At 39.6% G+C, this 21390-nt stretch overlaps 1 protein-coding gene across 2 annotated transcripts in view; it reads right to left on the bottom strand.

Moving 5' to 3' along the window:
- chtf18 (CTF18, chromosome transmission fidelity factor 18 homolog (S. cerevisiae)) overlaps nucleotides 1–21390 on the bottom strand; it is a 50418-nt gene that overhangs the window by 3570 nt on the left and 25458 nt on the right. For both annotated transcript variants that reach the window (XM_044114762.1, XM_044114763.1), the window contains exons 18-21: nucleotides 20114–20244; nucleotides 12683–12827; nucleotides 12493–12588; nucleotides 401–470 (exon numbers count right to left, since the gene is read on the bottom strand). In XM_044114762.1, coding sequence (XP_043970697.1) covers nucleotides 401–470; nucleotides 12493–12588; nucleotides 12683–12827; nucleotides 20114–20244 — 442 coding nt within the window. The remainder of the gene's footprint in view (nucleotides 1–400; nucleotides 471–12492; nucleotides 12589–12682; nucleotides 12828–20113; nucleotides 20245–21390) is intronic.

Below are 21390 nucleotides of genomic sequence, written 5' to 3' on the forward strand. Positions count from 1 at the left end.
TAGAACCACTCAGTGCAGAACCTGGGCCAGAGACAGAAACAGCCCTAACAAAACTAACTGAGACAGCTATCTCAGTCTCCTCAATATTGATCAAACTAAGCTATTTAGTACAGAAATGTGTTAACCGCTGTCATTATTTCTCATCATATTTTCAATTGGATTCTGCAGCCATTCTGATAATACAGCAGCAAAGAGTACTCTGTAATCTAATTTATTTAATAAATTAAGTTATCTTTAGATGTCTATATTTGTAAAATGGGTCTGAAGCCCTTTGAGAGGCAAAATGTACTTTAATGTAATTTCTTTGGTGAGATTACAGCATACCAGTTAGAACCATCACACACTTTATCAGCTGTGGTTTGAGTGAAGTCGTGATGATATGACTTTACACACACAGTACCTGAATCTGAGGACAGCAGGGGCCTCTGAGGTCTGGGGCCAACGGCTCGACCGAAGAAATCCACCTCCGGCTGCAAAACAGAGGGTGAGGGAGGAGTTAAAGCTGGGTGTGAAGAAAGTAGAACAGGTCAGAGTCAGGGAACACACGTCATCTTTTTTATTAGCCTAATTTCACCATCAGGGGCCACATTCCCAGGGGCTCCTTGTTATCCTCATTTCTGCCCTCTAGAGGCTCAACCAGGTCATTGCTGAACCGAGGAGATTACAGGTTTCCAGTGCAGCTGCTGAGCTCTGTACATCCTAAAGGTGATGTAGTTCAGTTCTGCGTTGCTGTTGGGTTTTATCATCAGCTTGTTCAATACTCAAGCTGGCTTCTGATTGGTCGGTGTGGTAAAGGGCTGTTTGACTTTTCTGGCTGCATCTGGATCACCTACTGGCTCTAAATCAAACCAGGATCATCTATAGGAAACGTTAAACAGATTCTTTAACAAATTAATTTTGCCAATTTTGAACTGATAGTAAAAATTCAAAATGTACCACTGGTCCGCTGGGCTTTCTGAAGTAAATGGTAAGTAGTCGTCTACCAGACATTCTAAAGAACTTTATGCTTTTATGGAGATGCTATTTTCATTTCCCAGCCTGCAGTAAATGACCTTGGAGCTCCTGTTTTTAATTGTCCAGCAAACTGACCTGACCTGAACGTCTCGCAGAGTTTCCAGAGTGTTGCCAAGAGGAAGGTGAGATACACCAGAGCCAACAAGTCACATGACCTGAAGGCAGCTATCAAAACAACCTGGACTTCCTGAACCTCAGCAGAACCACAGGCTGATTGCCTCTATGCCATGCCGCATTAATCCAGTAATTCATGCAGAAGTATGGAGTGCACAGAAATGAACATACACTATATTGCCAAAAGTATTCACTCGCCTGCCATGACTCATATGAGCTTAAGTGACATCCCAATCCTAAGCCATAGGGTTCAATATGACGTTGGTCCACCTTTGCATCTAGACCAGCTTCAACTCTTCTGGGAAGGCTGTCTACAAGGTTTAGAAGTGCGTTTATGGAGATTTTTGACCATTCTTCCAAGCCTGGCTCCTGAAAAACAACCCCACACCATAATCTCCTCTCCACCAAACTTTACAATGCAGTCAGACTAATACCGTTCTACTGGCAACTGCCAAACCTAGACTCACCCATCAGATTGCCAGATGGAGGAGCACGATTTGTCACTCCAGAGAACGCGTCTCTACTGCTTTAGAGTGACTTTCTCCAATACGCTTTGGAGCAAATGGGTGATTTATAGTTTAGATTCCTTTTTTTTTCTACTTGGGACAATGGTTGAGTTTATGGCGAGAGGTTCCTACAGAAAGCAGAGAGGCTTTGGGGATGTTGTGTTTGTCAGTTGGGGACAACACTGAATGTGAAGGGATGGGTGGGTACTTGTCTTTGGTTCTTTTTCTTGCTTTGTGTGTGTGCTTTTTGTTTTCTTTTTGTCATTTATTATTTATACAGATCCTGGCTAACTACAAACTAATAGTGTACACCATGGACAGGACTAATCAATGTGATGTGGGCCATTCTCTCTCATCGTGTATGTAGATGTTGAGTTCCACTAACTATACCTCTGTGAGTAATGACTGCCATGTTAATTTTATTAGTTGGAATGTAAAAGGATTGAATCATCCAGTGAAGCGAAATAAGGTGCTTTCTCATCTCTGCCGCCTTAAGGTACAGTGGGGAGAACAAGTATTTGATACACTGTTGATTTTTCAGGTTTTCCCACTTGCAAAGCTTGAAGAAGACTGTAATTTTTATCATAGGTACTCTTCAACTGTGAGTGATGGAATCTAAAACAAAAATCTAGAAAAATACAATGTATGATTTTTAAATAATTAATTTCCATTTTATTGTGTGAAATAAGTATTTGATCATCTATCAACCAGTAAGAATTTTGGCTCTCACAGACATGTTAGTTCTTCTTTAAGAAGCCCTCCTGTTCTCCACTCATTACCTGTATTAACTGCACCTGTTTGAACTCGTTACCTGTATAAAAGACACCTGTCCACACACTCAATCAATCAGACTCCAGCATCTCCACAATGCCCAAGACCAGAGAGCTGTGTAAGGACATCAGGGATAAAATTGTAGACCTGCACAAGGCTGGGATGGGCTACAGGACAATAGGCAAGCAGCTTGGTGAGAAGGCAACAACAGTTGGTGCAATTATTAGAAAATGGAAGAAATACAAAATAACGGAAAATCTCCCTCGGTCTGGGGCGCCATGCAAGATCTCACCTCGTGGAGCATCATTGATCTTGAGGAAGGTGAGGAATGAGCCCAGAAATACACGGGACCTGGTCAATGACCTGAATAGAGCTGGGACCACAGACTCAAAGAAAACAATCAGTAACACTCTACGCCGTCAAGGATTAAAATCCTGCAGTGCACGCAAGGTGCCCTTCCTCAAGCCAACGCATGTCAAAGCCCGTCTGATGTTTGCAAATGACCATCTGAATGATCCAGAGGAGGAATGGGAGAAGGTCATGTGGTCTGATGAGACAAAAATAGAACCTTTTGGTTTAAACTCCACTCGTCATGTTTGGAGGAAGAAGAATGATGAGTACAACCCCAAGAACACCATCCCAACCGTGAAGCATGACGGTGGAAACATCATTCTTTGGGGATGCTTTTCTGCAAAGGGGACAGGATGACTGCACCATATTGTAGGAAGGATGGATGGGGCCATGTATCGTGCGATTTTGGCCAACAACCTCCTTCCCTCAGTAAGAGCACTGAAGATGGGTCGTGGCTGGGTCTTCCAGCATGATAACGACCCAAAACAAACAGCCAGGGCAACTAAAGAGGACCTTAAGATGTTTCCATAGGAAACATCTTAAGGTCCTGGAGTGGCCTAGCCAGTCTCCAGACCTGAATCCAATAGAAAATCTTTGGAGGGAGCTTAAAGTCCGTGTGGCCCAGCGACAGCCCCGAAACCTGAAGGCTCTGGAGGAAATCTGTATGGAGGAGTGGGGCAAAATCCCTGCTGCAGTGTGTGCAAACCTGGTCAAGAACTACAGGAAACGTCTGATCTCTGTAATTGCAAACAAAGGTTTCTATACCAAATATTAAGTTTCATTTTTCTGGTGTATCAAATACTTATTTCACACAATAAAATGGAAATTAATTATTTAAAAATCATACATTGTATTTTTCTGGATTTTTGTTTTAGATTCCATCACTCACAGTTGAAGAGTACCTATGATAAAAATTACAGTCTTGTTCAAGCTTTGCAAGTGGGAAAACCTGAAAAATCAACAGTGTATCAAATATTTGTTCTCCCCACTGTACATATAGCATTTCTGCAAGAAACGCACCTTAAAGATATAGACCATTCAAGACTTAAAAGAAGTTGGGTTGGGCAAATTTTTCATTCTAGTTTTAATGGTAAAGCACGAGGTGCAGCAATTCTGGTCAATAAAAACACTCCATTTATAATGTCGGATATAATGACTGACTCGAATGGCCGGTACGTAATTGTGACTGGGTCACTTTTTAACACTCCTATTATTTTAGCAAACATATATGCCCCTAACTTTGATGACTCTAAATTCTTCAATACCTTGATTTTCTCCCTTCCTCTAATTGATACTCACCAACTGATACTTGGAGGAGACATGAACACTGTCATGGACTCAGTTTTAGATCGCTCTTCGACCAAAAACTTTTCACTCCCGAAGTCTTCAATAGTTTTTCTACAGAATTACAGTGCTGTAGATATTTGGAGATATTTATATCCACATTCCCGACAATATTCCTTTTTTTCTGCAGTTCATCAAACATATTCACGCATAGATTACTTTTTCGTAAATAAAAAAACTACTTCCTAATATTAAAACTTGTAGATATGATAGTATAGTTATATCTGATCATAGCCCACTTATTTTGGAACTTAGTTTTCCAGACAAACGTTCTGTGTATTCTTGGTGACTCAATCCTCTTCTTTTGTCAGATAAAGAATTTGTACAATATATTTCGGAACAAATTTAATTTTTCTTAAAAATAAACATTTCACCGGGTATAGCTTTTAGTACAGTTTGGGAAAGCTTGAAAGCATTTTTACGCAGTCACATTATATCCTATTGCTCACATATTAAAAAACAAAAGGTTAAACGTTTATCTGAATTGACAGATCTGATTTCACAATTAGACAAACAGCACTCTATAACTCTGTCTCCAGATTTATATATATATAAACAAAGATTGACCTTGCAAACTGAGTTTAATCTAAATTCTCTCGATCAGTCTTAACGTATGATCCTTAAGTCCAGGAGTATGTGGTATGAGCATGGGGAGAAAGCGTCTAGACTTTTGGCACACCAGCTCTGTAAATCTGAAACTGCACACTTAATTCCTGAAATTAAAACCCAATCTGGACAGATTACTACAGATCCACAAGAAATAAATGAGAGTTTTAAAATGTTTTACTCTGACCTTTATAAATCAGAGTCTTTAAAAATGCCTGGTTTGTTTGACACATTTTTTGAAAAACTGAGGATCCCAACTTTAGACTCTACATTTAGGGATCAACTGGAGGAACAGATTACTGTAGAAGAAATTAAATTTGCAATTGGCTCAATGCAGAATGCAAAATCTCCGGGACCAGATGGATACCCAGTTGAGTTTTTCAAGACCTTTAAAGATAGCTTGTCTCCATTATTACGAAATATGTTTGAAATATATCATTCAATTGGCAATCTCTCCCCCAACGCTTTGTCAAGCCACTATTTCTCTGTTATTAAAGCCAAATAAGGATCCAACTGAATGTTCATCATATCGTCCAATATCGCTGTTAAATGTGGATTTAAAAATATTGTCTAAGATCCTGGCTCACAGACTAGAACGATGTTTACCTCATATTATTTCTTCTGATCAAACAGGATTTGTAAAGGGAAGGCATGACTTTTTTAACTTGCGTAGATTTGTTAACATATTATACACGGAGTCAACTGCAACCCCTGAAGTCGCCGTGTCGCTTGACGCTGAAAAGGCTTTTGATCGGGTGGAGTGGGACTACTTATTTTACATATTAAATAAATTTGGATCTGGCCCTAATTTCATCTCTTGGATTCGGGTACTTTACTCCTCACCTATGGCGTGTGTTCGAACAAATTCATTATATTCCTGTTACTTCCCACTCCATCGCGGAAGTAATGGAGGGGACAAAGGGTGCCCTTTGTCCCCTCTTTTATTTGCGTTGGCAATTGAACCGTTGGCGATTAAGCTGCGAGCAGAAGATAAGGTTAAGGGTATCTACAGAGCTGATCAGGAGCACAAATTATCTTTATATGCTGATGACCTCCTGCTGTATATATCAAACCCTTTGGACTCTCTTCCCCATGCTCTTACCATACTTGAACAATTTGGCACTATTTCAGGTTATAAATTAAATTTACATAAAAGTGAATTATTTAGTATAAACTCTAAAGCCAGGAAGATTTCATTTGTAAAGTTTCCTTTTAAAGTTAAATCAGATTACGTGACCTATTTGGGGGTCAAAGTTACTCGCAAATATAAAGATCTCTTTAAAAAGAATTTTGCACCACTTCTTGAAAATACTAAACTAGATTTTCAGAGGTGGCGTGATCTGCCACCATCGTTAATGGGCCGTGTCAACTCTATAAAAATGAACATATTGCCCAAGTTCCTTTATTTATTTCAGTGTATTCCATGTTACATCCCAAAGGAATTCTTTGTGACACTAGATAAACACGTAACAGCTTTTATTTGGAATAGTAAATCCCCCAGAATTCATTAAGATTTTATGCAGAGACCTAGACCTATGGGCGGATTAGCTCTGCCAAATTTCCAGTCTTATTACTGGGCAGCAAATATACGAAACATGTTATATTGGATGAGTGACTTTTCTACAGAAACCCCGTCTTGGCTTCAGATTGAGTCGTCTAATTGTGGCCAGACTAGCTTACCTGCTTTGTTAACCTCTGCTCTCCCGTTAGAGGTTTGTACCTATAAATGCAACCCTCTGCTATATAATTCCCTGAGAATCTGGGTGCAGTGTAGGAAAAAATTGGGACAACATTTTATGTCGATTAAAACTCCAATCTGTTCAAATCATATGTTCCCACCTTCTCTGTCTGATTCTGCCTTTAAAATTTGGAAAAGAAATGGACTAAGTAAAGTTAAACACCTTTTCATTGATGGGATTTTTGCTTCGTTCACACAACTCATGGAACAGTTTAATATTCCACATACACACTTTTTCCGCTATTTACAACTGCGGCATTTTGTGAAAAATAGATATCCCACATTTCCTGAACTGCCTGAAGAAACAGCTCTGGATAAAATCATAGGTATAAACATCCATGAAAGGGGGGCGATTAAAAAGATCTATACCATACTGCTAGATCTACAATCTCCTTCTCTCTCCATTATTAAGTCGCGTTGGGATAAAGATCTTGCAGTTACATTAACAGATGAGCTCTGGCAATCCATTCTCCACAGGGTTCACTTGTCTTCAATATGCACTAGACATGGACTCCTTCAGTTCAAAGTCCTGCACCGGTTGCATATCTCTAATGAAAAGCTAGCTAAGTTTTATCCAGGAACTGATCCCTTATGTAACCGATGCAGGTCAGAGGTCGGCTCCCCTATTCACGCTTTCTGGGCGTGTTCAAAACTTCACACCTATTGGACATCTATATTCAATACATTCTCAGAAATATATAATGTTAAATTTAATATAATATGTTAAATCATACCCCCGAATATTTTCCTCTCCAAGTATAATTCAAATACAGCAGCTTTTGCTACATTAATTGTGAGACGTTTGATACTTTTGAGGTGGAAACAAAAGGCCCCACCCACACATGAACAGTGGCTTTCAGAGCTCATGAGGTTTTTGCCTTTAGAAAAGATGAGGTGAACATTGGCAGGTTCAACTGCTACATTTCTAAACATGGCAGCCATTTTTACAATACATGGAAACATTCAAGATGAGTATCTTATCATAACCAAACTACTGCTGTATTCTTTTTGTCAGCTATGAACAGATTTTTGCGTTTTCAATTGTCTTTATTTTTTATTTATTTATTTATGTTTTGTGTATGTGTTTTTTAAGCTTTTACTTTATTTTTAATTTTGTGTGTGTGTGTGTGTGTGTTTTGTGTAAGGGTTATGTATGTTAAGAAAGACAGCGCTGTATAAAACATGAATGCTGTAAAGAATATGCTGTGAAAATTGATAGTTTAAAAAAAAATGTTTCTGAACTGTTTTGACCGTCTCCTGAGCAAACTCATCTGCAAAATCTGTTGAAAGTCCTGCTTGAATCGCAGTTGCCAGAGTTCCTCTAGATTAGCCACTGAGATCCAGTTTGCAGTAATTCCTGTTAATGTGTCACTCATCATGTCCATTTTGCCTATAAGGAGTCTATTCACCATCCAGCCCCAGATTGTGGACAGTGGGGATTTTCACCTCCTTGAGGTGGGGCCAACCATCAATATCCTCTTGGCGGGGAATATGGTCCTTAGTTATAGGAATCACTTTCTGTGAATAAACATCAGAAAGTTCCACAAATTGATTGGTGACCAAGCTGCTGATCTCCAGACCAGTCACAATGCGTGTATTCACAACTGATTTGTTTCCCATAGTTCGCAACAAAATGTTGATGTTGCACCCATTCATGTTCAACTGAGTAATCAGTGACTCTGTAGCAAAGGAAGCTGAGCTACCTCAATCCAAAAATGCATAAGATGTCATTGTCTTGGTTCCTTTTATGCTTTAACCCACACCAGAATGATCAACAGGACACAATCATCCCTACTGGCCCCAATGACACCACAGGTTTCAGTTGTTTGTACAAAACAATTGTTGCAGATTGCTGTTCACAACTTTCCTTTACTGGTTCTTCTTTAGTGTCTTTTGTTGCAATATGTAAAGATGTGGGGTGACATCTTGAGCACTCATGACATTCTGTTTGCAACTGCCAAATGTGCAAAACACAAACCTTTGCTCCAATAATTCAATTTTATCCTTTTGTGGCTTGCTCTTGAAGGTTTGGTGGTAGTCTCTCCTGTTGTAGATGGTGTTTTTGAAGATTCTTGTTTGTTATCTTCTATCTTTTGAAGTACAACAATTGTGGTAAACACCTTCTTTGGTTTGAATGATTCCAAATATCGTTTTGGTTTAGTAGGTTCTTTCGTGGTTATGGTGGTGTTCTTTAAGTTTCGATAGAGTGGGTGTAAAAGGTACTTACCCTGGTGGAACACAAAGTTAAAAGTTCTTTTAAAATTGCACTTTTCTTGGTCCTTTCTTGCAGTTGACAGGCAGATTTTCTCCACGATTCTTTGAGCTTGTATGGCAGTTTACTTTATATGAGCTGTATTGCCCAAGTCTTCTGAAGATAGTAGCTGTCTCATAGCTAGTATTAGCTATAGCTAGTAATAGCTAATAGCTAGTACTAGCTATTAGATACCTAATATCTAATAGCATCATTGAGTTCAAGCAGCCAGTGAAGAAAAGTACAAAAGACTGAAGAGCAACTCCATCATCTAGTTTAATTGCTGGCCAATCCACAGTCTCCTTAATGTAGGCTTCTGAGATCTTAAAGTCATCTCCAAAGAACTCCTTTAACATCTATTTAGCTTTAGTATATCATGCCGAAGATTCTATATGAATGCAGCTCTTAACCAACTTATATGGTTGTCTACTTGTGTTTTGTAACAAAAACTGAAGTCAATCACAATCGTTACCGGTACGACTCTCTATTCCATGTTCGATGACTTCAATAAAAGAGCATTCCAATGGCTCTTCATTAAATATTGGTATGGTGAGATCTGGAAGAAATGATACCTTATGGTTCTTCACCATTTTCATATTTCTGCAAAATCTCCATTTTAGCACTGAATTCTGCCAACGCTGTTTGCATTGCGTGCATTTCTATGATTGCCTTTAAAGCAGCTTCAAAAAACTTTGCTGAGCTTTAAACTCTCCTTTTTGTTGTTTTTCTTCAGCCTCTAATTCAGGGGTGCCCAAGATGGCCGGCATCCTGGTGGTAGTAACAAACCTTCTCAGCATGTCAGTGTTCTTCTTAGGCTTTCTAAAGAGCCATCATTGGATCCAGGTGTGTTAAACCTGGGAGAAAACTAAAACATGCAGGATGCCAGCCTTCCAGGACCCACTTTGAGCACCCCTGCTCTAGTTGAATCTTCTTGAAAATTTGCTCTACATGCCACTTTGCTTCTTTTCCTAGATTTTTCTGTAAAGCAGCAGCCTTTGACTTCAAAGCAGCCCGCTCTAATTCTGCCTTTGATCTCAATGATGAGGATGATAAGACTGAGCTTCCACATTGTGATGAGGAACTACTTTTGTGTTTGCTTGTCCGCCTTGATGTCATAGACCTACTATCTGCAGGTGTTTTCCGTTTGTCACATTCCTCGGTCGTGTCGGCGCCATTCAGAACGTCTTTCATCCATTCTTCACAACGCCAAAAGAAATCATCTTCAGTCATCCATTTTCCATGAACTGCTCAATTTGCTTCTTCAAGCTTGACAACTGGACTAGGGTGGACCTGAGACCTTGGATTAACTTAGACTTACATTCTTCTCCAGCCTTTCCATTCATTTTTCACTCTCGTTTGTCCATAACGAGCTGAACATCAACAGCACATACCGTTCCACTTCCACAAAGCCACCAAAAGATTGCCTACTTTTTTTTTTAACTCAAGTACTTCAACTGCAGCTGCCGCTCGTTATCCAATTTACTCCTTTTCCAAAAATCTCCATGCTGTTTTTCGGATACAATTCCTAGTAGGTTGTGTTGTTCCAAGTCGATACGGCCCACATGTAGAGCAAGTTTTTTGACTAATATAGATTCCTAAATAAAGAAGCCATAAGCTTGACATTTTCCGTATTTCCCATTCTGTCCACTTGATGTCGAAATGACAAAAAAAAAAAAAAAAAAAAAACAGACTGGATCCTTTTAAATGGTTTACTTCAAAAATAAAAACGATACAAATGTTACTTTTCCACAAAAAGAATAAAGAATAAAATTGAAGAGACGAAAGAGGTCAAAAAATTGTGTGGCTCCACTCCTACTGCCCAAGTGACTCTCTAGCCACACCCTCAAATCCTTAACTGCAATTAGACTTGCACATTTACTAGAAGGCCTTACAGTCTAACTAACAAATTCGTATGCATTAGAGATTGAACAAGTAATCATTTTTATCCTAATAAACAAATTATCATAAGAAATATGAACTTAATTTATTCTACAGGTCTGGATGTACTAAAGCTGAATTTAGGCTTCTACAGTCATGTACAGTATTGAGAATGACACAAATATTATATTTTCACATGATCCGCTGCCCTCTGGTTTTCATGTGTGCATGTCAGATGCTGTCATCACATACAGAAATACAATTGCAATCATATTATGAGTAACAAAAGCTTCTAATGACAGTTAGAATGAGTTAATGCAGCAAGTCAATATTTGCAGTGTTGACCCCTCTTCTTCAGGACCTCTGCAATTCTCCCTGGCATGCTCTCTATCAATTTCTGGACCAAATCCTGACTGATAGCAGTCCATTCTTGCACAATCAATGCTTGCATTTTGTCAGAATTCCTAGGTTTTCGTTTGTCCACCCGTCTCTTGATGATTGACCACAAGTTTTCAATGGGATTAAGATCAGGGGAGTTTCCAGGCCATGGACCCAAAATCTCTATGTTTTGTTCCCTGAGCCAGTTAGATATCACCTTTGCTTTATGGCAAGGTGCTCCATCATGCTGGAAAAGGCATCGTTCATCACCAAACTGCTCTTGGACGGTTGGGAGAAGTTGCTCTCGGAGGACATTCTGGTACCATTCTTTATTCATGGCTGTGTTTTTAGGTAAGACTGTGAGAGAGCCGACTCCCTTGGCTGAGAAGCAACTCCACACATGAATGGTTTCAGGATGCTTTACAGTTGGCATGAGACAAGACTAGTAGTAGCGCTCACCTCGTCTTCTCCGAACAAGCTGTTTTCCAGATGTCCCAAACAATCGGAAAGGGAAAATGACTTGACCCCAGTCCTCAGCAGTCCACTCCCTGTACCTTTTGCAGAATATCAGTCTGTCCCTGATGTTTTTCCTGGAGAGAAGTGGCTTCTTTGCTGCCCTCCTTGAGACCAGGCCTTGCTCCAAGAGTCTCCGCCTCACAGTGCATGCAGATGCACTCACACCTGCCTGCTGCCATTCCTGAGCAAGCTCTGTACTGGTGGTAGCCCGATCCCACAGCTGAAACACTTTTAAGAGACGGTCCTGGCGCTTGCTGGTCTTTCTTGGGGGCCCTGGAGCCTTTTTGGCAACAATGGAACCTCTCTCCTTGATGTTCTTGATGATGCGATAGATTGTTGACTGAGGTGCAATCGTTCTAGCTGTGATTCTCTTTCCTGTTAGGCCATTTTTGTGCAGTCCAATGATGACTGCACGTGTTTCTTTCGAGATAACCATGGTTCACAGAAGAGAAACAATGATGCCAAGCACCAGCCTCTTTTTAAAGTGTCCAGTGATGTCATTCTTACTTAATCATGACAGATTGATCTCCAGCCCTGTCCTCATCACCACCCACACCTGTGTTAATGGAGCAATCACTGAAACAATGTTAGCTGGTCCTTTTAAGGCAGGGCTGCAATGAAGTTGAAACGTGTTTTGGGGGATAAAGTTCATTTTCTAGGCTAATATTGACTTTGCAATTAATTGCTGTTGCGCTGATCACTCTTTATAACATTCTGGAGTATATGCAAATTGTCGTTATGAAAACTGAAGCAGTAGACTTTGTAAATATTAACATTTGAATCATTCTCAAAACTTTTGGCCGTGACTGTACAATGGGAGTTGGTTCTTTTCTTTCTGTTTTATTTACTACGGTCTTTGTCATATGCTTTATTTTGTGTTTTTCTTTGTCATTTTATCATTATTTGTGTCTTGGTTTGATCCGCTTCAGTGTTGTGGTTTTTAAGTGCTTTAGAAATAAACTGGACTTTGCTTTGGCACATAAAGCACACATTGCCTGTAACGAAGGATTTTTTGTGCACCTCACCCTGGTCTCCACTGCTGTCTGTTTCACAATGTTCTCCAACCTCTGCTGATGGTTCCTGGTCGGTTTTGGACCTGCACTCTTTCTTTCTTCCTCTTTCTGCACAACAAACACATGCAGCACATCACAAATGGTAAGTACAGTTTCATACACACTCAGCTTTGCTCTGACTAAACGGGCGGTGGCATCTCACGGTAGCAGGGTTCCTCTGCAGCATCATCTGCTCAGCTCTCCTCATCTTCTCCTGCTCCATTTCTCTGCTGATGGTCTGTTTGGCCTGATAGGTCAGCTGGCGACGAGGCGGCAGGCCCGGAAACCTCGCCACCTCCTCCACACGCCTGCACACACAACAAATTTAACATGTGATGGCAAGCAGCTGAAAACAAACTACTCCAACTTAACTGTTGAATAGTGATCTGGTCTTGTCTGAAGTTGATAGAAAAACAGAAAATCTAACAAAATGTTGAAAATGGCTTATTTATCACAGGGTTCTATCAAGCTGAATGAAGCAGTAAAACGTTGCAAGCATTGAGCCAGCTGTGCACCCCTGGACTGGAAGCTGGTTTTTGTTGGGGTTTTTTTACCTCAGAGTGGCCAACTTTCTATTATTCCTATCTCGATTTGATGCAGTAGGGGATTCTTCACTTCCCGTATCTGTGCCCTCTGTTCTCTGCATGTTTTTCAGCCATTACAAATGTTTATTACATTGTTAATAACAAAATTCTAATGATCAATCTCCAATGGAAATCTCAAAGGGTTCATTCACACACTGATGATGGCAAGCTACTGGATAGTAGCTACAGCTGCTCTTCTAAGCAACACCAGCAGGAAAGGAAGGAGAAGTGTTTTGCCCAATCCACTGATTGCAGGGAAATCTCCTACCACCACAGCCATCCTAATGTTAACGTGTCATGTTGTGTCTGGTAAGAAGAAATCTCCATGGAGAAATGCACAAACAGTTAGATCTGCAAGACAACTCTGCCGTAAGGCAGAACGAAGTAAAACTCAACTTCGCGTTCATTATGACATCTATAAAGAAAAACTACGTTACTATCATTTAACACTCAAACATGCAAGACAGGCCTTCTTTGCAGATGTCATAAACAAAAACATTAACAATGCTCGAGCTTTATTAGCAACAGTTGACAGACTCACAAATCCTCCTATCACGTTACCACCTGAATTTCAGTCTATTGCCGCCTGCAACCAGTTTTCCAGTTTCTTTTCAGAGAAAATTCAAAAAAATCAGAGGATTAATCTGCACATCCACTATAAAGTCAGTACCAACACTGAACCCAAACAAAACAAATACAGGAAAAATGACCCAATTTCAACTATTTAATTATAAAACCCTAGAGGAAATTATAAGTCAACTCAGCTCCAGTTCCTGCTGTCTGGATGTTCTACCCACACATTTCTTTAAGAAAGTCCTGCCTGTTGTTGCTACTGATCTGATCCAAATAGTAAATTCATCACTCTAATTAGGTGTTTTCCCCCAGGCTTTGAAAACGGCAGTAATCAAACCACTGATAAAAAAAGAAGAATCTAGACAAATCACTACTGCAGAATTACAAGCCGACCTCTGACCTCTGACCTCCCATTCATCAGTAAAGTTATTGAAAAAGTTGTGTGTAAACAGTTAAAATTGTTTCCTAACGATAACCAACTGCTTTGACTCCTTCCAATCTGGTTTCCGGTCTCACCACAGCACAGAAACTGCCCTCGTAAAAGTGTTCAATGACATCCATATAAATATGGACTGTGGGAGAACCACAGTGCTGGTTCTGTTGGACCTCAGTGCAGCTTTTGACACTGTTGACCATGGAATATTACTGAATGGACTGGAGAGTTGGGTCGGACTCGCCGGTCCAGTGCTTAACTGGTTTGAATCGTACATAAAGAACAGGGATTTCTTTGTTTCAATTGGAAACTTCTCATCAAAAAGGTCAAAGGTCACATGTGGGGTACCCCAAGGTTCAATCCTAGGACCCCTCTTATTCAATATCTATATGCTCCCACTAGCTCAGGTTATAACAGGAAATAATATTAGCTACCATAACTATGCAGATGACACACAGCTCTACATTATGATGTCACCAGGTGACCTTTAACCCCATCCAATCACTGAACAGATGTTTAGAACAGATAAATGTGTGGATGTGCCAAAACCTTCTCCAGCTGAACAAAAACAAAACTGAAGTTATTATTTTTGGACCTAAAGAGGAACGATCTAGTGTTATAGATCTAGAGTTATAGATCTAGAGTTATAGATCTAGAGTCAGTGCACAGCTTCAGTTATTACAACTAAAAATCAGTGATCAGGCCCGAAACCTGCGAGTAGTGATGGACTCTGACCTGAACTTTCAGAGCCACATAAAGACAGTCACAAAGACAGCCTTCCATCACCTGAAGAACATTTCCAGGATTAAAGGACTAATGTCTCAGTCACATCTAGAGAAACTCATCCATGCGTTTATCTTTAGTCACATTGATTACTGTAACAGCGTCTTCACAGGTCTGTCCAACAAATCAATCAAACAGCTACAGCTGATCCAGAATGCTGCTGCTGGAGTTCTGACTAAAACCAGGAAGATAGAGCACATAACACCAGTTTTAAAGTCTCTCCACTGGCTCCCTGTCGCTCAAAGAATAGACTTTAAAATACTGTTGTTAGTTTATAAATCACTGAATGGTTTAGCACCACAATACATTAAAGATTTGCTGTTGTTGTATCAACCTTCCAGAACTCTCAGGTCTTCTGGTTCTGCTCTGCATCCCCAGAACCAGAACCAAATGAGGAGAAGCGGCATTTAGTATCTATGCACCAAAAATCTGGAACAAACTTCCAGAAAACTGTAAAACAGCTGAAACACTGACTTCCTTTAAATCCATAAATATCCAAAGTAAAATGCAATGGCATTCCAATTTCACAAGCCAAAGTTTTATTCTCAATAGAATATTAGTTTGCTACTAATTGTCAACACTAGGAGAACTAGATAACAAGGTCCAAGGGTATCATATTTCACAGGTTATTGAAAAGTTTGAATAAACAAATGTAATATGTCGATGTGCAGCGCAATGTGACCTACACACCACCTCTGCCAGCTGTTTAAATTAATCATCAACCAACGCTGTGTTCAGATGATCATTTTATAATCCCAAAATAAACATCAAGCCTGAAAACATGAAACTGTTAAGGACTGAATGTTCTGCACTTTATGTGTTTGTGTGTGTTATGGTGTTGAATCCTTATACGTATGGTGGAGATGTTTGTTGGTTTCTACAGCAACAAATATGTGTATAGCTAGCTGACACAAAGTGAAAAAAAAAAAGAGAACCAGTGGATCTGAGTTGTTCTGTAACAGTTTTTTGGATTTACTTTCCCTTTGCTGTGGTGCACTGCACTAAATCAAGAACATTTCCGAGTTTTATTAAGTTAACGGAATTGTTCTACCATGGCAGTACAGCTATGGATGGCAAGGAAAAGAATACCGTAGTCATTTTGCACCTCGAGTGCATTTGCAAAATTTCCGGATGTAAAACAATAACATGCGACGTGTCTAAATGGTATCAGTTGATGAATGCTGTACTTTTAAGTAAAAGTTTAACCATTTTTATTTAAATTTCAGTGAAATTTTCATTTGTGAGTATGTTCACACTGCCTTCTGTTGTTTGCAGTGCAGTTGGTGTTATTTAACTTCATAGGCATAACTTCCTGAAGGGCTGGTGTGGACATGTCCCACAAACTCTGGCCTGACAAGAACAGTTCCCACCAATATTTCCTACACCTTTTTCCTTTCTGTTCCTGCATCTATTTGCAGACAGTAATTCGGCAGCAGCTACGCACTGTGGCATTAACAGCCAGTGGACTAGTGTTATTTAAAACTTCTTTGTAAATGTAAATGGCAAGTCCACTCAGTGATGTCCGATCTAGTGGACTGGACATCACGTGACTTACTGTGCGTGGCAGTGCGCCACATGCGCTGTTGCTTTGCATTGAGTCAGAAATATCGGTGGTCGGGGAAAATGACACAATCAAGCAAAGAATCTGAAAAGGGGACGCAAAGTTTCAATATTAATTGAAAACGCTACGAGAGCAAGTTAACAAGATCCAGAGGAATCTCATTTCACAGGTCAGTAAGAAAGCTTTTACTAAAAATATAAAAAGTGGGGAGAAGGTTAGTTTGACAAACTTAACGTAGTCTACCCATGCTGCGTAGCTCGGTGTGTTTCGGTTCAGTTAGCACAAAAATAAGGCAACCCAAACACCTACTTTGTGAGATTATCAGTAGAGCAAGTGTTTAAATTAGCTAATCAACCACCGTGAGTATTCAGAGTATTACTTGTTAACAATCACAAAATAAACATCAAGCCTGATTCCTGTCAGGCTTAATGTTATCTGTTGGTTGCCATGACAACGGATCTGCGCGATGTTAGGCTGACAGGATGGTTTTAAGTTGTTCTCCTCCTCGGTTTCTTTGTCCCTATAATTGCATCATTTGTTCATAGAACATGGTGATTTCAAAGCTTTCATCAAAGAGGATGAAATATTTTATAGAGCATAGGAGTCAAAGTCTGGAGGCTACAGCCATTTTTGTGACAGGAAGATTCCAATATTACTGGATTCGAATCCATTAATATAATATTATATAATACATATATGTTACAACATTATATATAGCATATATATTATTTAATTTGCCTTTGGGATTATTAAAGTATTTTTTAATTTGAATTGAATATATTTATGGTCAGTCTACAACCCAACTGCCCCCCAAAAAGTTCTACTGAAACTCTTGACGAGGAAAGACACAGATGTGAATTGCATTGGGGGTTTTTGATATGAGCAATATGGGCAACTGCCCAGGGTGGCATCTTGTGGGGAGGTGGAGCTGAAGTTTGTAACCGTTTTCAACTGCAGGCAAGCATTAAGCAAATATACCATAAATTTTCTGAATTAGAATATGACTAAAAATTTATATTTTTCGTAATTCCATCACCAAGTAAAAAAACGTTATACAGATTCATTAGAGAAATAATGCTTCTACATCTTTACATATCTTAGTATGTTTAATATCTTCTAAAAGGTTTTTATTTTCAATAAGTACTATTAATCTGACAAACCTCATGAGATTGTATATCCTAAGTTATTGAGTAAGACACCCTAGCATTCAAATTTAGGTTTTCGCCTCATTCTTAGCACAAAAAAAGGCCTTCTAGGGTACACTATCCCAACCTCGCCACCTGACTGTTCCTGACAATTTGTCCCCACCAATTCACAACTCAAAGTTACAACCTTGTTTAACTTACTTTAGTTGCTGTGGAGTTCAGAGAACCTCAGCTCTGAGTGCAACAAAATAGGAATCTGCTTCTCCACAATAAGTAAGCATCAATGGAAAATTCAGAATATTTTCAAGGGGTGATGAAAAACACACCACCTTTTTTACCTTTTACTGGCCTTAATTTGAGCTAATTTAATTTACTACCTTTTACTCCCACGTGGAAATCCTGCAAAAACATTTTGTGTGGCTCTCCCCAGATAGCACACCGTGGTAATTACCCTAACCCTTTTCAACACAAATGTGCATAGAGATCCACATCCAGTTGATGGTTAAATCAACATTGATATAGTGTCAATTATGGTTGAAACCCCAATGTTGATTAAACATGCAAGTCACCGGCAACCACTTTCCAATTTTGTTTCAATATCAGGGTTCAACCTACATTCAATGATTCTGCCTGACATTGTTTTAATGTTGTTTCACTCATATTGTGCTATCTGGGTCAGGTTCTCTGGTAGATCATTACACAAGCGAAGCTCATTTTACTTATTTGACATCCAGACTAAAGGCACCAATGTTCACAAAGCAGATCTGCTTTGTGAACATTGGTGCCTTTATTCATTTTTGACCAACAAAAGAAGCAAAAACAGTGGTGAAATGACCTTTTTTGATTTTTGAGTGAGGCTGCATTCTGACAGATGAGTAAAATGCTAGAGTCATGCTATGTCATTGAAATAGAAACCAAGAAAGTTTTTATATATTATTCAATTTTAAAAGTAATTTCCAGACTTTTCCAAGTTGTGTAAAAAACCAAAATACTGAAGGATGAATTGTTAAAATCATTGTGCCATTATGTAGCAAATCAAATCAAAATATTGATATAAATAAATAAAACCATGTCAACACTACTAGATGTTTGGTCTCTTTTTTTCTCTTTCTGACAGTGTAGGAGCAGACTTGGTGTTTGTTCTGTCCTTCTTTCTCTCCTCCACTCTTATCTCCACCTTTCTGCCCTTTTCCCACAGCTTTTGGTTTTCTCATAGCAAAAGCAGTTAAGGCTCTATTTGTGGAAGTAAATCTGTTGGGCTTCACCTTGGCACTCAAATCAATAACTGAATGTCACACCATCAGAACAACACATTAAAAAAGAAAAAAAAACATAAGAAGTGATAAAGCTCCCAGTTCATACTCATCTAGACCTGGAAAATGATATTAACAAATTCCAAAGTTTTCCCAAACGCAAAGGAACAAACTTTACTTACATTTTCTTTAGGGATGCGCCAATATAAACATTTGGGCTTATATTGATATCTAATATTAAAGATGATTCCTCCAGATCCAAAACCAGAGCAGTCCAATGACATATCTCTAGTTGTGCCAAACATTTAGGCTGCTTTTGATGCCGACCACTCATTTCCAAACTGCCCTTCTCTACCAGTCACAGGGTGGTGTTGTGGTGTGCCAGTGAGGGCAGGTATAGGAAGGCGTAGACCAGGAGCAGCAGCAGCAGAGCCAACACCAGGGGCAGGCACCAGTCATTGGTGACCAACACCTTGTCACAGCGAGCCTGCAGAAAGGAGCCGTCCTGGACGCCCAGCTGCTCTTCAGCCGGCTGCAGCATGCCTGGAGACTCCCAGCCTGACCAACCGTGAGCCTCACACAGTCTCAGGATTCATTGAAATGTGGAACTGAATAAAAGTCCCAAACATGAATACAGCTTCCAAATCTAGCACTCTTCTAACACATTCCTGCTCCAGAAACATTGAATTCCACCATAAGTCAGCTGAGTCCAAATCTTAGTCAATCCCACTCTATAACAGCAATGAGGCTTTGCTGTCTGCTACCCTGTTCTGACACAACAATCTCACACACACACACACACACACACAAGTTTGTCTGGCTATCTTTCTAGGGACTTTCCATTGTCTTCCATTTATTTATTTCTACAACCTAACCCTATCTCTTACCATTATATACTTAACCCTAACCAAAACTCAATTCACACCTTATCTAAACCCTAACCCAAAAACAGCATATTATGTTGTGGGGACAGTGGGTCCCCATAATATAATATTTGTCAGAAAAGATGTCCCCACAAGGTACTAAATACCTTCTAGGTGTGGGTGTGTGCGTGTGTGTTGGCGTGCACACACACACACACACCCACGCACACACTCCAGGCAATAAGGGGATTATTCTCTAAGCTGTTATGCAGAGAAACCACAGTGTGGACTAGCGCCGTGACCTTCAACACCCCAACAGCTCACACATCTGCTCAGCAAGTTTCCCTCCCCCCTGGGTGGCGGGCAGCAGGAGGTTTGTTTGGGTTTGTGTGTACTCACGGCTCCAACATGAAGGTGTACTGGCCCTCAGGTGTGCGGTCCTGCCTGTATGAGAGGTTGTAAGCCAGCATAGTGTTGATCAGCTCCCGCATCAGTTCCTTCTCTCTGCTGCTAAAAAGCTGAGGATTCACCTGAAAGTAGCAAATGCTGCACATTGAGCAGGTGTTTAAAGGAAAACACATTGAAATGGCAGGTTTTTGTGGTATTAAATTGAAACATGATCAATCATTCTTCCACTTTTAATGTGACTATGTCCTGCAACCAAAGCTAAAAACCTTTTTTTTTTTTTTTTAGAAGATTGGGGTATTGTCTGCATTCAACTTCTATGCACCACAAATCTGGAACAAACTTCCAGAAAACTACAAAACAACCAAAACACAGAGTACCTTTAAATCAAGGCTACAAAACACACTTGTTTAGAGTTGCTTTGAACCATAATAAATGGAACATAGAATAATATATTTCATGTGTATGGATGATTTGACAATAGCCCTTGCTAAAATGTAATGTTTGACATGCAGTCAACAGCAGGTGAGCAGGTATGTTGACTATATGCTACTTTTATGACTTCTTATTCTTGTGTTTTTATGATGTGAAGCACAAACAAGGAAAACTAACAAAGTGTAATGAGTGTTCACAGAGCAACTGAAAAGGAATTGAATTTAACTATGCAACTTTAAAATTATTTTTTTTACATATTTGTTGAAACGGTCACTATTTTGACAGTATGGTATGAAACAGATGATCTGTGAAAAAATGGAGCTCCTCTGCCTTCTCGCAGTTTCAACTAGAAACAACCAGTCAGAGCCAGCAGGCAGGTCTTAACGCTTGTCAATCACACTCATGTGGCACTCCTTGTCCCCGTCTTTATTCTTTCTTCCATCCTGTCCGATACCATTACAACTTTTCCCTGTCAGCAGCGTCTGTTGTTGCATGCTACAGCTTTAATGGACAAAATGTGTTTAGTTTTCATTTGTGTCATAAGAATGAAATCTAGTTTCCAGATGGGTTTTTTTTTTTTTTTTTGCAGTGTAGCATTATGCTAGCAGATGACAGGAACACAAACAAAGTCATCCATGTTGCTGCACAGTCTTTTCACATCTAGCAACATGGGAGGAAGTGCTAGAGTTGAGATTACTTTGAATTTAACTGCACTGTTAAAGTGTCTTGCAGTAGAAAAAATAAAATATGTGTGATGGTTTTTCAGGGATTTTGTCACACCCAACTATTTTTTAAAGGTTTTATTGGGTTCTAGTGGCCTTTATTTGACAGTGAAT

Source organism: Gambusia affinis, linkage group LG04 (genome assembly GCF_019740435.1).
Source record: "Gambusia affinis linkage group LG04, SWU_Gaff_1.0, whole genome shotgun sequence".
Lineage (NCBI taxonomy): Eukaryota > Metazoa > Chordata > Actinopteri > Cyprinodontiformes > Poeciliidae > Gambusia > Gambusia affinis.